We start from the raw sequence: 17489 nt of genomic DNA on the forward strand, positions 1-17489 counted from the left end.
AAACATTCTTAATGTTAACACGTTCTTAATAATCTGAGCCATATGAAATTGCCATTTTTTTAAAGTCAGAAACTACAGAACAGTGGCAATTTCATATGGCTCAGCCCAACAGATCAACAAGCTACCCAGATGATTTTTCTAGTTGCAAAAGGATTACTGAGGAAGTTGAACTTGAAAGGAAAATAATCTCATTTTCAACGCATTTTCATTTTAACATATAATGGAGTGATGCCACACTCCCTAGAATTAAAAATTAAAGCATACAACTTTCTCTTTCCGTCCCCATGCACATACGTGTATACCCCAGCTCCGAATGAATTCCCAAGTGTAAAATTATGTCTCAATGCCTGCAAATTCCCAAGGAGGGCACCAAAAGTACTTGACAGCAAGCGTGCTGAGGAAATCGGCTGCTGTTGAAGTCACCTCCTGTGGTCTTGCCAAATGTTTGAAAGGGAATATGCCGCGTGTCCCCGTGTTGGGGAAGAGGGGGTGGATGTCCAGGACGCAGGGCTGAGGAGTTTGGAGTACCTGGATGGGAAGTCCTTAGCTGTGGAGCACTGCTTGCCTCCAAGTGGGTGTTTGTATGTTGTTTATTTACTTCTTTTTGTGTGTGCCCATGTCTTTGTGCTTCTGGGTGCTCCTGGTTTGCCCCCGGCCGTGTCTCTGTGTTGGACAGGGGTGACTTTGTGCCGGTCGGCTTCTGTGCCTGCGCGCGCACTTGTCGGTGCGCGGGACGGGTGTATCTGAGTGTCTGTGGCTCTGGTTCCGTGTAAGTCTGTGCATGTCTGTCGGGGTACACTGTGCCTGTCCGGTGCGTGTCTCGGTGGGCGCTCTCATCTATCTCTGAACGGGAGGGAGGGCCCGCCTACTGCCTTCTGCTCTGAGATCTCAGGTCGCACGGGCGCCCCGCGCAGACAGGTAGCAGACACGGAAGAACCAGCACCTCCTGGGTTGGCTGGTAAGCACGCCAGCCCCAGCTTCAGCCCTCGGGGCCAACCAAGGGAGCCGGGAGGGAGTGGTGGCCGGCTCGCCCGCCCGCCGAGAGGAGCGGGGGGAGCCCGCCCGGGCCACCCCCAGGAGGGGGCGGGAGAGGGGAGGGAAGGGGCGGGAGAAGGGAGGGAAGGGGCGGGAGAGGGGAGGGAAGGGGCGGAGGGCCTCGCCCCTTCGGGGCTTCCCGCACACGCTATTGGTCAAAAGTTCCAGAACGTCACGGGGAGGGCAGTTCCCCTAAAGCCCTGTGCCCACAACTGGCAGCGCGCACGCCGAGGCGGCTTCTCCAGAGCGCAGGCTGGGACTAACGGGCACCGCGAGCCCAGAGCACCCCCGGAGCTGAGTATACCACGCGCCCCCACCACACCCACCCCACGGCCGCTGAATGAGGCTTCCAGGTGCCCGCTTGCTGCCCGCAGCGCCCCGCCGGAGGTTCGCTCGCTGAGGGGCGGCTGGTGCGCTGGCCGCCAGTGCGCTCACCTGCCAGCTTGCGCGCCATGGGGCAGCCCGGGAACGGCAGCGTCTTTTTGCTGGCGCCCAACGGAAGCCACGCACCGGACCAAGACGTCACACAGGAACGGGACGAGGCGTGGGTGGTGGGCATGGGCATCGTCATGTCGCTTATCGTCCTGGCCATTGTGTTTGGAAACGTGCTGGTCATCACAGCCATTGCCAAGTTCGAGCGTCTGCAGACGGTCACCAACTACTTCATCACCTCCCTGGCCTGTGCTGACCTGGTCATGGGCCTGGCGGTGGTGCCCTTTGGGGCCAGCCACATCCTCATGAAAATGTGGACTTTTGGCAACTTCTGGTGTGAGTTTTGGACTTCCATTGACGTGCTGTGCGTCACGGCCAGCATTGAGACCCTGTGCGTGATCGCCGTGGATCGCTACCTTGCCATCACATCACCCTTCAAGTATCAGTGCCTGCTGACCAAGAATAAGGCCCGGGTGGTCATTTTGATGGTGTGGGTCGTGTCCGGCCTTACCTCCTTCTTGCCCATTCAGATGCACTGGTACCGGGCCACCCACCAGGAAGCCATCAACTGCTATGCCAAGGAGACCTGCTGTGACTTCTTCACGAACCAAGCCTATGCCATTGCCTCCTCCATTGTGTCCTTCTACTTGCCCTTGGTGGTCATGGTCTTCGTCTACTCCAAGGTCTTCCAGGTAGCCAAAAGGCAGCTCCAGAAGATCGACAAATCTGAGGGCCGCTTCCATGCCCACAACATCAGCCAAGTGGAGCAGGATGGGCGGAGCGGGCCCGGACAACGCAGGGCCTCCAAGTTCTGCTTGAAGGAACACAAAGCCCTCAAGACTTTAGGCATTATCATGGGCACTTTCACCCTGTGCTGGCTGCCCTTCTTCATTGTCAACATTGTGCACGTGATCCAGGATAACCTCATCCCTAAGGAAGTTTACATCCTTCTAAACTGGGTGGGCTATGTCAACTCTGCTTTCAATCCCCTTATCTACTGCCGGAGCCCAGATTTCAGGATTGCTTTCCAGGAGCTCCTGTGCCGGCGCAAGTCTTCCTTGAAGGACTCTGGGAATGGCTACTCCAGCAACAGCAATGGCAGAACTGACTACCCAGGGGAACAGAGTGGATATCACCTGGGGGAGGAGAAAGACAGTGAACTGCTGTGTGAGGATCCCCCAGGCATGGAAGACTTTGTGAACCGGCAAGGTACTGTGCCCAATGATAGCACTGATTCGCAAGGGAGGAACTGTAGTACAAATGACTCACTGCTGTAATGTGCTTTTTCTACTTTTTAAGACCCCTTCTCCCCCCGCCCAACAAAACACTAAACAGACTATTTAACTTGAGTGTAATAAATTTAGAATAAACTTGTATAGAGATGTGCAGGAGGAAGGATATCCTTCTGCCTTTTTTTTATTTTTTATTTTTTTAAGTTGCAAAAAAGAGAAAACGTATTTGAGTGATTGTTTCTTGTACAGTTCAGTTCCTCTTTGCATGGAACTTGTAAGTTTATGTCTGAAGGGCTTCAGTCTCAGAGGATCTGGGGCTGCTATGTTTTAATGACTTTTCCTGCATATCTACCTCATTGATCAAGTATTAGGGGTGATATATTGCTGCTGGTAATTTGTATCTGAAGGAGACCTTCCTTCCTGCACCCTTGGACTGGACGATCTCGAGTCTCTCGGACCTTTCGCTGTGAACATGGACTCTCCCCGCCCCTCTTATTTGCTCAAACGGGGTGTTGTAGGCAGGGATTTGAGGGGCAGCTTTGGTTGTTTTCCTGAGCAAAGTCTAAAGTTTACAGTAAATAAATTGTTTGACCATGACTTCATTGCACCTGTTTCTCCAAAACCCCTTGACTGGAGTGTGGCTGCCTCTCCCACTGAAAACAGCAGGTAACTATTTGCAATAACTTCCCAGTGACTTAATGTGGAATGACACGCACTGATTGCTTAACCCGTTCATTTGCCTTTGAATCTGCTGTTGTAAACCTGTATCTCTCCTGACGCTGGTGCCCCCACATCAGTTCTGCCCGCCCTGAGCACAGCTCATCTTGCTCTTCCTACCGGTATTATTCTTGTGTTGTAACATCAGAAACACTGACTCATGGAAACGGAGTTAAGGGCATCTGTTGTGTCCCTTCATGTGCCCCCACCGCCCACCTTCCAGTTCTACTTGTTTTGTAGCTGCTTATATTTTTATCTTTGCTGTGTCTTACAGTAGAGATCTTTGTACTGCATCAGGGCTTGGCATTTTAAGGATAAGAAAGTTCTTGTGAAAAAGCTACTCAAACATAGCCCCGTAATTCCAAGGGAAATGAAAAGGTCGTGGGTTATAGGGAGAAAAGCTGGGAAACACTTAACTGGTGAATACCTCATGACCTAGAAACAGGGTTTGACCCCTCCTCCTTTGAACTGCTGTCCCTTTTTTCCCCCTCTCCCTGTGACTCTAGTCACTTCAGTACAAATCGAGATTTCTCAACCTCGCACTATTAACATTTTTAACCAGATAATTCTCCATTGTGAAGGGCTGTCCTATACATTGTCAGATGTTCAGCAGCATCCCTGGTCTCTACCCACTAGATGCCAGTGCATCCCCTGAGTTGTGACAACCAAAAATGTCTCCAGTCATTGCCAAGTACCCTTCCCTTGAGGAATGAAATTACCCCTGGCTGAGAACCACAATTATAAACTTCAAAAATCTAAACAGATTTTTAGATTCTGCCTAATATAACCGCTTCATTGTGCAGAGCGTCAGAGAGGAATTTCTCACGGTTCACCCAGTTAGTGACAGACCCCGGGCCAGTGCTCTTTCTACTCCATCACGCTGCCTTCCCAGCTTATTCTCCAGCTGCCCACATACTGACTGTAAGACATGAATTGTTTTGGGCGGTTTATCAATGAAGGTGAGGACTGTGAGCAGTTACTGCCTGTTTGTGGAGAGATTATAATAGCGTTAAGAGGCACGTAAGGGAAAAATCACAAAAGTAAACACATTTCTTCTCCCACCCCCTTTCTATTTTTGCCTGTGTGTCTGAGCCACAGCTTGGCCCAGGTTTGACCGAGTGGATCATCCTCCTTGGCAACGGCAGCCTGGAGAGGATCAGCCTGCAGGGTTCACTGCCATTTCACTCGCTCATGAAGCTGACTCCACTTCTTTCTTCCCTCTGTCCCAGCCACGGTCCCCAACCAGAAAAGCATTAGTCTCCTCTGCTTCCTGTCAGCTCAGTGATGGGGTGTTTCTGGGTGAGCCCTGAGCTCTCAAGAGAAAGTTAGCTGCCCGTGTTTCTAGAATGTGCCATCGAGCTTTGGAGAGCGTGTGCCCTTTAGCACTTTGCTTTTTCTCCAAGGGCTTTCATACCTATTATCACATTCTTCTCCTGCTCTGGGCCCTGCACTCAGAGATGCAGGCAGCTTCTCCAGCTAATCTTCACACTCCTCATAGTCTCATGGGATCTCGGACTTGCAAGAGAAAGCATAGAAAGCATTTGACATCCGAAGAGACCAAAAGCCTGCGAGGGGGGATGACCTGCCCAAGGTAAGAAGCCAAGGATGTCAGAGATGGGGCTAAAGCCAGGGAACCCGGCTGTCATACCAGGAATTGGTGTATGCTCTCCACCACATTGTCATTGAATTCTGCCCTCACCCTCAATTGTGGAAGCTTTTCCCTGGGGTTGTCACATTAACAAATTCATTTCAGCAGATATTTTTAGTTCTTTCGGGCCCTTAATACAAAACGCAGGCAATAAACAAATAATCTGCGATAGGGACAAAAGAAAGAATTATTCCTTTTTCTCGGCAAGAGTTCACTAGGATATCCTCAGCATTTAGGGAAATTGGGAGATTCCTTAACTCTTTATGACCTGAAGGGATTTCAAGCCACTCCAGGTAGAAATTTCCCATAGTCTTATTTAAAATTTAAAAAAGTTGTAAACTTTTCTGTCATCATTTGTTAAGTCCCATGGACAATAAATATTATTAACAAACAATGTTGTATAGACACTCTTTTGGTTAGAGATGCATTTTAATGTAATTTCAGTTTAGAACTCTGCTATGAATGTTAGTTCATAGACTCTCAGCTAAAAGGGAGTTTAGCCTAATTCACGTTCATTTGGGAATACTTTAAATGTAAGAACATTGATCAGTTTTAAGGGTTTTGACAAGCAAGAGCATTTTAGGCCTATCTCAACTCCTTGCTTTCTCTCTCCTTTTGTTCTGCTTTGTTTCTTTTGGGGGTGGGCATTTGTCAGTGTCTCCCTGTCCCTCTGTTTGCTGACAGGTTGCTTACATAAGGTTTGTGTTGGATTCATCGTCATAAAGTTGTCTTTGCCTGGACAGCAAGTTCTCGGAGTCTGTCAAATGAGAACCTTATCCTGAGATGCAAGCTGACAGGTGTGCAAAGTGGCAGGACAGGGTGGGCCTCCCCACTGAGATCATTATTGGGAGAGGGAATCTTGGGAAAAGGGAGCTGGGAAATAGGAACTGTCATTACACGATGCTTAGAATGTTTCCGATGTACCTACTGCCAAAAGAAGACTAGACCAGGATCAATCGGGGTATTTACAACTACTGAGTGCAGCAGGAGAAAAATACAGGTTTCTGTCTCTGAATTCTGGAACATAATATTAATAATACTACATAGATATCTTTTCTAAAATCTTAAATGTTAGGGACTGTGCTAGGCACCTTTTAGGCATTATGTGACCTTGACAGTCTTATGAGGTAGGTAGCAAAACTGTCCTCAGCTAACAAATGAGGGAACTGAGTTTCAGAAAGGCTGTCACTTTCCAAAGCCACACAGCCAGCTAGTTGCAGAGTTAGGACTGGAACCCAGGTGCAGTGATTCCTGCACACATGGAAACCAGGGAGCAGCATGAGGCAATTTATAATCCATGCCAGAACAAGTGTAAGAACTGGAAATGCAATACCTTGTTGAGAGAAGAGGGAGACTGCTGTGGATTGGGGCAGGGAGGAATGTTCCCCTGGAAGCATGTGACTGCAGAGTTTGCTGTGGACTGGGACAGGAAACCAATCACTGAAGTGCCTAGTTTGCTTCTCTGAGTCTTTGCTTTCTTTGTCTTTTCATCAGAGAATCAGGCCAGACTGAAAAGAGGATATGAAACTTTAAAACAAGCACAGGGTAAAGCAGAAACACAGCCTGCTTCACGTCTTGGCAAATTCATTTTCTGGTTCCAGAGTTGGGAAGGTCTCCTACACTGAGCAGGTATCTGGACCTTATGGAAAATTTGGCAGGCCTAGGTGGCCCTATACATGTGCTGGCCGTTTTGAGCTAGAATTCTAGGGCAATGGAGATGAACTTCTGACAGCAGAGAGCAATGAGAGTTAATACACTTTGAAGGATGCTTTCCATTGACAGTATAACCTCCACTAAATTCAGCCCTATGCTAATCCCTACTTCACAGACAGTGCAAATATAATTTTAAGGAGGAATTTTTGAAATACCTAAGAGAATAAACTTCCCAGCCACTTTCAAGAACTTGAGAAATTCTTGCGTCTCACGAATGATACGAGGCCCAGTGAGGCGAAAAGAGGCCTGGACTGGGATTCATGCAACTAGATTTCAGGTCTCAACTCTGCCTCTCCTCTCCCTCTGTCTGTCTCTCTCTCTCTAGTTGGGTAAGGCAGTTTTCCTGCTTTCTCAGTGGACCTCAGTTTGCTCATCTGTAGAATAATGAGACTAGTGCAGGTGGTCTCTAAGCTCTGCTTAGCTCTGAATTTATATAGCTGTTAATTAAGAGGCTAATTAGAGACAAGAGTTTGTTTCTAATTAGAGTTGATGACATTTGTCATATAAATATTGGTTTAAGGTACTGGGGGTGGTCAGCTTGCAGAAGAGAATGCTGTGAAGGACTATTTGGTACATGATAACTGCCTTCAAATATTTAAGGACCATCTGGGAAAAAGGAGCATATCTGTTTTAGATGAATACCAGAAGGCAAGTAGAACATTACAGGAAGATAGATTCCAGCTCAGGGGAAGGAAAAATTTTCTGAGAGTGAAACAGGTTCTCTATCAGAGTAGTGAGTCTCCTGTCATTGGAAGCATTCAAGAGACGTCCAAATAAAACTCTGTGTGGGATGAAGCACAGGGGGTTCCTACACTGAGCAGGGCCTGGACTAACCTCCTTCCAAATCTGTGATTCTATGTCCTTGAAAACAACAGACCTAAATGTTCTTAAAAAGTATTCAGACCATTCCCTAATTCCAGCTGGCCTTCTCCCCAATTCCTCTGGATTTCAGAGGTTTCACTGCATTCCTAACCAGGAAACCTCTGGGGGAAATCAGGATCTCAACAGTCCTTGGCCATGGGGGGAAATCCAGAAATAGAGCAATAAGGTTAAGCAGTTTTCCAAACTATCAGACCTTTTCATCAGCTGCTCTTCCCATGCCTTTTGCAAATGACCTACTAACTCCCAGAGAGAAAATAATGAGAGCTGCAAAGTCCTCTCTGCAAAGTCTATTACATCCTTCTCCACACTCAGAATCATTGCACTTCCTGTGGTCTTTCCGTCACCCTCACAGGACGGGAAGGAAGGGAGGCAGGTCCCTGGCCAGCACAGGGAGCACTTCAAAGCCCTCTGGCCTAAGGTCCTGAAGACTTGGGAACTGTATAGCCTACCCCTAATCACTGGGCAACCTCAGGCAGGTCACTTCCCTTCTCTAGACCTGTTTCATCATCTCTGAGCAGAGATGGCTTGGTTTATGTAAGTCCTGCATTTCCTTCTTTCTCCAAAACTCTGTAAGATTTCAGGAAGTCTTCAGTGCTGCACATTTGGCTGGATGGCTCTTATTTTAAAAGCATATTTTTATCTTGTTAAAAAGGTAATAGAACTCATTGTAAAACATTTTAAAATATACAAAAGCACAAAAGGAGATAAATCACGTATAACATTACCACCTAGAGACAGCCATTGTTAAATGTGATGTATATGCTTTCAGCCTTTGTCCTAAGCATGGCTATGGGTAGAAATATATTTTTAAATAAAAACGGAATTAGATTATTCATACATGATTATTATTCATACAATTTTGTACCCACTGATAACACTTTAACAAATGCCTCCTTGAATATGTTTTATATATAATATGATCCAGATATCGTAATTGCTACTAGCCTGGCAAAGAGTATTTAGCAGTTTTAGACTTTAGGAGTACAAAAGAGTCATCATTTCCAGAGCATCTGGATTGGGAAATCTGAGCTGGGGCCTAAGAATCTGCATTTTAGCATGCTCCCATGGATTTTTCCAAGGACCACATTTTGAGGAACAAGGTTACAGAGATAAATTTTGTAAATTAAACAGAATGCTCCCTCTCCTGTTACTGGTGGTTGAAAAAGATGTTTCTATGCTGTACTTGTCTCTTTGAAAGCTCAATTCACGGGCTCTGATCTGCTTTCAGAGCATGAGAAACTAACCACCAAACTTCCAGGGCAGGGTTCTTTCTGCATTGTTAAGTGCCTCTGACCCAGCCTGTTGACTTGTGTTAAAATAAGTCTAATCAAGTTTTATAGTGACCAATACCTACCATTTGAAAAGTGCAACAGCAGGTTTCCATTCCATAGAGCACCTGTTGTGATCATGATGGCTAATAAACACAGTGTACTTACCATGAACCAGGCCTTGTACTTGGCAATTCTCATGCATGATCTCATTTAGTACTCACAGCAACCCTACAAAATAGGTACTATTATGTTTGTCCCTATCTTATAAATCAAGAAACTGAGACTCGAAGGGATCAACTAAGTTGCTGAAGATTACAGACCATACTGCAGTAAAACCCACGTATTCTGAGCCAGAGCCCATGTGCTTTACCATTAAGATAGGCAATATTTCCTCCTGTTGGGGATCAAGTAAGAAAGAAGGAGGGAGACAATGGTGAGAGGAGATTTTTAATGGGTGCATTTTATTTTATTCTCCAGGGACTCTTTTCAGGGCAGTCTGATGGATTTCTGAGCCTTGGAACTAAGGGGCAAGCCTATGCCCTCTAGGTAGGCGGTGGCTAAGTATCAGCTAGGAAACCAGACTGTGCTGAGAGTTGGCAGCACACTCTTTCACCATTATTCAGGCACGGTTTGAGTGATCTTGCCCCGCCAGGGCCAGGAAGGAGGCAGAGGGAGGCGCCTGCTAACAGCACATGGGTTTGTGCTGAGTCAAGTCACTGCTTTAGGGTCAGGAAGCTCCTGACAGCTGGAAATGGGGTGCTCTTTCCATTTCTCTGCCCAGGTCTATGTCTGCATCTGAGTCTCCACGGTAGAGAATATCAGGGTAGGAGAGGCATTGAGAGAGTGCATACGCCCTTGGTGTACTAAGAAACCCCAGATTCCAAGAGGCAACGTCAGTGGCAAGGTAACACAGGGACCTGGAGATGACCATCTCTCATGGCTTGTTTTATTATTATTTATCTAGTGCTATGAGGGAAAGACTGGAGTTTCTGCATGTATTCATTTCTCCAGGAAGAGAAAACAGTTTTTGAAATCATAATGGCAACACCCATGACAAAGCAGAATTGGAGTCCTAGGTAATCCCTGCTTTCTTTCTTTTCTACCACGCCATATTGGCGTTGCAGCCCCAGGCCTTGTGCCCAGAAGCCACAACTGCTGTTGGGGAGATTCCTTCATTTTTAGACAATTCTGTCTCTATGCAACTGCCCAGTGTTTCTCTTTATAAAAATTCTAGTAGATGTCTCTAAATACTACAGTCAACCCTGACAATCTGCTGGGTTTTTATTGTTTTGTTTGAGAGAGATTCACAGTTCTCACAATATGTATTGCAACAATAAGCCTGTCAGACTTCCTTTCTTTTTTCAGTTCCCACAGTGTCTTTCTATAAATCCAGATGCTCACCTAGCCTCCTCAACCTAAGAGAACCAAGGGTCAATCTCAAGGGCCTGAGGTGGGCAGCCTTAGAAATTTCTTTCTATAAAATTGCGGTGTTGGTTTAGGTAGTGAGTCTTTTGACATTATGTTGTTACTGCAGTGGGTCCCAAACCTTACAGAGGCCAAAAATGATCTGCGCTGAGAAAATACACATTCCTGACCCCCTTCCCTGAGATTCTAACAGGACTGTGGTTGGGGGCCAGCAATCTGCATTTTGTCACTACTTCCCCAGAGGACTGTGATGCAGGTGCTCCTAGGATGGCAATTTGGGGACCTAGGGATCTCACTGTCTTCCCCTGCCCACTCCTCCTGCTCAAGAGCACAAAATGTAGGCTTGTAAAAATTGATCCTGTACAGCTGCATACATTCACAAAAATAACCATTCTGTCAAATAAACAGAATCCTAATTTTCCTGTGTTATCACATAAAACAATGTAGATGAATATAATTTATAAATGATAAAAAGTTACTATGAAAGACGAAGGTGATAATAAAGTGCACTGAGCAATTAGGCACTTGATTTAAAATGTGTTTTGTGACAACATGGCATCTACACAGTTGTACCTCCACAACAGCATCATTGTCTCATTGTCCCAAACCCTCTGCATGTAGACCAAGAAATAGCAGCACAGGAAGAAAAAAGGATTTTGCTGCAGGGATGGACTCTTAGTCCAGTGCTCCTTCCTCCTGGACACTCTGCTATGACTAAGTCAAATCATACTAAAGTCCATCTGAATCAATTTGCCTAATTTACATAAACCCTCCTACTTAGAAATCTGAAGGAGGACCCACCCAGCTGCAGTGAAGAGGATGATTCATACATATACATACACCTCCATAGACACACATACCCAAATAAACACACATAACACACACAGACTTTTACATTGATGCCTACACCTATATCAACACAAGTATACACACATACATTTTCACTTAGATGTATGGACACATCTATGTTCTTTTGTGTATACTCCCATATGAATATGTTCACACATACAGGACACAGGTGTACTCAACCTAAACATTCTCCCTTAGATAAATACACATGGGTATTCCTAAGCACACTTTCGTGTGCTCCAAATGAGAAAATATGCCATGTCACGTAATCGTGGTCCCACCACTACCTAAGTACACACAGGCACACAGGTTCCTATGCTGGCCCTTCTTCCTAGGTAAATGTATACACCCCTGATTCAATACATGTCTGTTGAGTTCTTACTAAGTGGCAGGAATTGTTACGTGCTGAAGATCAGTGAGCGAACAAAAACAGTTTATCTTTGCCCTTATTGAGTTTGTGTAATGGGAGGGATAAGTTTTTTTTTTTTTAATGAAGGCAGATTTTTAACTGTGGCAATTTCTATGAAGAGATTCAGAGTGTCTTGAGGGAATCTGACTAATTCTGAGAGGTTTGTAAAGGTTCCCCCATAGAAGTAAGGTTTCAACTGAGAGCTGAAGGATGACTAGGTAATTTCTAGAAAAGGAGAGAAAGGAAGAACATGCCATTCAGGGAGAAAAGCATGTATAAAGGTCCTGTGGTGAAAGGAAACCTCATGCATAAAAAGGACTTAGCAAAGATCAGTGTAGAGAAGGTGTGCAGAGAGAGGGAGCGTAGCAGGGCCACACATAAAGGGCCTTATAAGCTGCATTAGGTTTTGGCTCTTTATCCTAAAAGCATTTAAAAGCCATTGATATGTTTACAGCAGAGATCAGATGTATATTTTGAAAGACTGTCTCTGAAGATATGCTTGTCCATACAAAAGCATTCTCACATAGGTAAGTGCACACATATGTGTTCCTATGTACACTTGTGTATGTTTTCCTAAAATGCATATTTACGTACAAGTATTCACTTGCAAACTCTGCCTCTGTGAACATACTCTTATGTGTTTATATTCATGGTACATATAAATCCAGTGGGCATTAGGAGGCAGGGAAACACCTTCCTTGCTAGGTACCATCAGGCCTAACTAAGCCAGCCCATGGTGCAGGGACAAGGCAAATGGTGTATCAGATCTGAACCCTCTGACTTTGGAGCTTTGGGCTTTGTGGCTTGGCCTCATGCCTGTGCCTCCAGCTCTGCTCCCCCTTCTCTTGGCTCAGAGCACTCAGTGACAAGGTGGGGTTTCTTCCAGAACAGGATCATTCACTATTCTTGGCCCAGGCAAGGAGGGGAGGGTGGGCAGGTCGGGTTGCATAAAGATTGCATTGTGCCCCCCCCAGAATTGTATAAGCAGAGCCTCTGCCCATCTCCAGGCCTGAAGTAATCTTTGCACAGTCAGCTCTACCAAGATATTAACATAAGGATCCACAATCAGAGGTCTGTGGGTCCTGATAGGGATCGCGATGGGACTCGAAGCAATGTGCTCCATAACTAACCACTGTGTGAAACGTGACACTGGAGGAAGAAAAAGAGAAAGCCGGGCAAGAAAGCCTTTTCAAGGCAAGATGTCTGACGAGGTGTCCCTTACTGCCCTGGCACAGAAAACACATGTACATACATATTTACACATACAAATTTTCCTCCAGTGGGTGTACCATCTCACAGCAGAGAAAGTAGCAAGTAATTATCAGCCACAATACCCTGCATTATTTTCCCTCCAATGAACTAGAACTGCACTTGTGTACATTTTGCTCCTGTTTACCAGCAAAGGCAGCAAAGGCCTTGACCAGAGGCAGTGACAGGCTCCAGGGAGATCAACAGAAACATTCATGCAGAATTAAAGGCTCACCTAGAGCCTTGCATCTTAGGGTCTTAAGGATGTTCCCAAGTGATTTTTTTTTTATATATTCTAAAGACTCCTACCCACTGAGATTTTATGTTTTCAAATACGTGCTTGCAAAATGTTTTCCTCCATAATTAAAAGGAATTATATAATGTAATTTGAACCTCTTTTTATTTTGCTTCAGGCTGTGTAAGGAACATCCTTCTTTTCTTTCAGTTGGGTGGTTCTTTTATGCTATCACAGCAGCAAAGTACCAGATGCATCAAGGACTGAAGGCCACAGCACTATGCTCATGGGGCTACTGTTGTAGCAATCCCTCACACTGATCCAGCACTTAGCAGTTTACAAAGGGCTTTTTTATATGCCATCTTCTCTAATCCTCACAACTCTGAGGTCAGCATGGTTGTTTGCATTTCACAGATAAAAAGATTGAGGTTCAAAACCTGCTTAAGGGCATGGCACTAAGACATGGCAGGGCTGGGACTTAAACTTAGGTCTTCATACTCACATGCAGAAAAAAAAAAAAAGAAGTTTTTTCACACTCTGCTACCCTCCTAGGACCCAGGGCTCTTCTCACTGTATTTTCCTGCTTTCTGCTGCATTTTAACTTAAAATTTTAGGGTTAACACTCCCCAGCACAGAAGCTACAGCTGCCAAGCAGCAGATAAGTGACTGCCAGCTCCAGGGACAGTCCCCAGGATGCTTTCAATACTGAGAAGCCCCGAGCTTGTGTGAGCTCAAACTCGGAGTAGGCAGGGCCCAGCTCTATCAACTATGGCTTAGAGGAGAAGCTCCAAGCCTTCTGGGCTCCTCATGCCAGTCACCAGATGCACTTTCACCAAGTCAGAGCTATGGAATCACATGTCCTGCTTCCCATACATGCCCTGCTGGCAACTTAGGGCTCCACTGAGGCTGTCCTTGTTCACTCTGCCCAATTCCTCTTAGATTAGGATGTTCCTGTGGGAAGACCCAGTGGGATTTGCTGCCCCAATCCCACACACATTGGGCCACAGCCCAGCCTTCTTTTAAGGGCCAAGTTCCACACCTCGATAAAAATTGCAGGCTCCAGGAACTATTTCAAATTCTTGAAAATGGCTTGTGTTGGGTTGAAATTATTTTAGTCAGAGCAATTAGGTGTTCTTGTTTTACACATACATCTTCCAACAGAGTTGCCTTCAGCACAGGTGAACTGTATTTAATGGATCTGGGAAAGCTTGGAGTGGATGACAAATCCAACCACAAGGAAAGCTCCTGTTGGCCATCTCTTCTCCTCAGAGTGTAAGCTTATCTGGTTTACTTAGCTTTCTAAGCAATGTGTGACTAATTTGCTCATTCATTTATTCAAAAGATGTCTGAACACTTCTATACGCCAGAGCCTGTGCTAACTACCAGGGATACAGCCATGACTGAGGTAGACATGGTTGGTCACTGTTGTTTTAGTTTCTTACGGTCTAATGGAGAAGACAGACAGTGAAAAGGGAATTATAAATGGTATTTGGATCGAGTTCCCTAATACTCACACCAGAGAAACTTAAGTATACTCATGAACAGGAGTGAGGGATGGGAAATCGGCTTCTGCATTTTGCCAGTAGATCCAGAAAGATATCTGGTATCTGTCAGTCTCAGACTGGCCTCTAATCATCTATAAAAAATATTTCTATCATCCCTTTAAAAATGTCTCTGGGAAAATCGGAGTTGATGGTGGCTCACAAAGTTATCAATTGTGTCTATCTTGGTCCACATCTGAAATACTGTGCCCAGCTCTGCGGGCCACATTTTTCAAGAGAAGAAGGGCATTTGGGGCCCTCCTAGGTTTGCCAGATTCAGCAGATAAAAATACAGGACATCCAGTTTCAGATAAGCAAAGAATTCTTTTTCATATAAGTATGTCCCAAATTTTGCATAGAACATGCTCATACCAAAAAAATATTCACTGTCTATCTGAAATTCAAATTTAACTGGGCATCCTGTATTTTAAACTGACAGCCCTATTAGAGAACCAGAGGGAAGACTGTGAGGAAACCCAACACTTTGTCTGAAAATGAATAGTTGAAGGAGCCTGGCTTTTTAGCTTGGAGAAAAGAGTAAGAACCTAGACTTGTGTAGGGAAGAGTTTCTAAAAGTATATATGGAAAATAGTAAAAGGTATACTGGGGGAAAAAAAGGGTTTTGAGATTAAAAAATCTGGGAGGTTGAAAGTTTGGGAAACACTGCATGCCCAGTATTTCCACGTTGGAATCCATACTCTGCATCAGCGTAGTAAACGTCCTGAGCAGCCTTGCAGGAAACATATCTGGTTGACCTGATTTAACCTAGCATGCCCACAGAACGCTATTTATGGGCTTTTGTCTGTTTGTTTTGATATGTTTGTTTTATAGAGGACACCTATTAACACTGTGAAAACTTACTACTCTGCTCAGCACACTTTGGGGAATGCTGATATAAAAAATAAATGTTGTCTTCAAATATCCAGAGTCTTGCTGAGTAGGGAGAAAGCAGATTTAGTCTTTGTAAACCAAAGGGCAGATCTGGACCCAATGCATGAACACATCTGGGAGACAGATTTTTGACCTAATTTGAAGACTAGAACTTTCTAACAATTACAAAAGTCTGAAAGGTAATGAGCTCCCTGTTCCTGGAGACATTAAAGCAGAAACAAAAATGCCATCAGGGACGTTAGAGGAAATTCTTGTTATGTGTAAGAAATTCTCCAAGTCTGTTATGAAAGTTTTATTTACATAAAACACAGAACAGCAAACTTTCTTTAAAACTTTGTCCCATGATCTATATCCTTTCTGCCGTCTGAGTCCATCTGTCTTGGAGTCACTGTTACTATGTTCCTTTCACATCTGTAAGCCAAATCCCTCTAGGAGATTAGTCCTCACAAGTTAATGATCTTTGCTCTGGTCTGGGCCTCTTCATAGCCTAGCCCAGCTACCTTGGGTCCTGGCTGTTGGAAACCCCACTCTGAGCCTCTGGGAGTGGCTTATAAACCTGAGATGTAGCATAGAGCTCACAGCTGAACTTAGCAGCCCAGAAAAACATGGGATCTGGAGAAAACCAGCCTCACACACCTCTAGGACTATGAGACTGCCCCATGCAGTACCTGTGGTGTAGTACAGATCACTTCATATCTAAGGTGCTCAGCATAATAAAAGACAACAGAGGGTCAAATCCCAGCTCTGTGCTTCCTGAGTCTATGACCTGGACAAAATGCTTAACCTTTCCAAACTGTATTCCCCACTGTGGGGAAAAAACAAAACAAAACAGGAATGATGACACCTGTATCATAGTACTATGAAAATTAAGAGATTAAAAGTACATAAATGGGGGCTTCCCTGGTGGCGCAGTGGTTGAGAGTCTGCCTGCCAATGCAGGGGACACGGGTTCGAGCCCTGGTCTGGGAAGATCCCACATGCCGCGGAGCAACTAGGCCCATGAGCCACAACTAGTGAGCCTGCGCGTCTGGAGCCTGTGCTCCGCAACAAGAGAGGCCGCGACAGTGAGAGGCCCGCGCACCGCGATGAAGAGTGGCCCCCGCTCGCCACAACTAGAGAAAGCCCTTGCACAGAAACGAAGACCCAACACAGCCAAAACTAAATAAATAAATAAATAGTTATTTAAAAAAAAAAAAAAAAGTACATAAATGACCCAGCAGAGTGACCGGTACATAGTGGACATACAGTAAATGTTTATTTAATGGAAGACTGTGATTGTTATCATCATGGTAGAAACTTCTAAAGAAGTTAAAAGCCTTCTCCTGAAATTCACTGATCAGTGTACCAAGATTTCAGGCCCCAGTCAAAGTAATACACTGGAAATTGTCTCCAACACCTTCCTTTTGAGAATCCATGCTTAAGAACATAAAGTAATGCATGTGTATTAAAGATTACACTTTTCCTGCCTGTGGTGCTAGGGCCAGGGCTAGAAAGAGCACTGAACTCAGGGGCAGGGTGCCCTGGTTCTTGGTTTAAGTGACTGCAACTTCATCCATTCTGGATTCCAGTTCTTGTCTATAAAATAAAAGGGCTGGACTAGGATAGCTTCTAGGTTCCATGAGCTGTGCCTTTGATTTGGGGCAGTGAATGCAGATATTTAATTGGTCCATAGTACTTAATTAAAGAAAGATTTCGCCAAACTAAAGCTCTGTGTGTGTGTGTGTGTGTGTGTGTGCATGTGGCCACACTCAGTATACACAGGGTGCTTTGAAATCACTTTAACTGCCTCCTGCTCTTGTGCCTATCAGTAGGTTTGGCAAATAAAACGTTAGACCCATAATTAGTTTTGAAGGAGTGATGTGAGCTCTGACCTCAGAATGCGGAGAGCTGGGTTCGAGTCCCAGTCCTGGCTCTGCCAGCAAAGTTTGTCTCCTTCTCCAGGGTGTGATGCTAACCTCCCT

General features: G+C 45.2%; 1 protein-coding gene across 6 annotated transcripts in view; it reads left to right on the plus strand.

The window, feature by feature from the left end:
- Positions 1–1274: 1274 nt before the first annotated feature.
- The window catches only part of ADRB2 (adrenoceptor beta 2), a 65609-nt gene continuing 49394 nt past the window's right edge, over positions 1275–17489 (plus strand). For all 6 annotated transcript variants that reach the window (XM_059917442.1, XM_059917436.1, XM_059917437.1 and 3 more), the window contains exon 1: positions 1275–2676. In XM_059917442.1, the coding sequence (XP_059773425.1) occupies positions 1488–2676 (1189 nt within the window). In that variant the 5' untranslated portion in view covers positions 1275–1487. The remainder of the gene's footprint in view (positions 2677–17489) is intronic.

This window comes from Balaenoptera ricei, chromosome 3, assembly GCF_028023285.1.
Source record: "Balaenoptera ricei isolate mBalRic1 chromosome 3, mBalRic1.hap2, whole genome shotgun sequence".
Classification (NCBI taxonomy): Eukaryota; Metazoa; Chordata; class Mammalia; order Artiodactyla; family Balaenopteridae; genus Balaenoptera; species Balaenoptera ricei.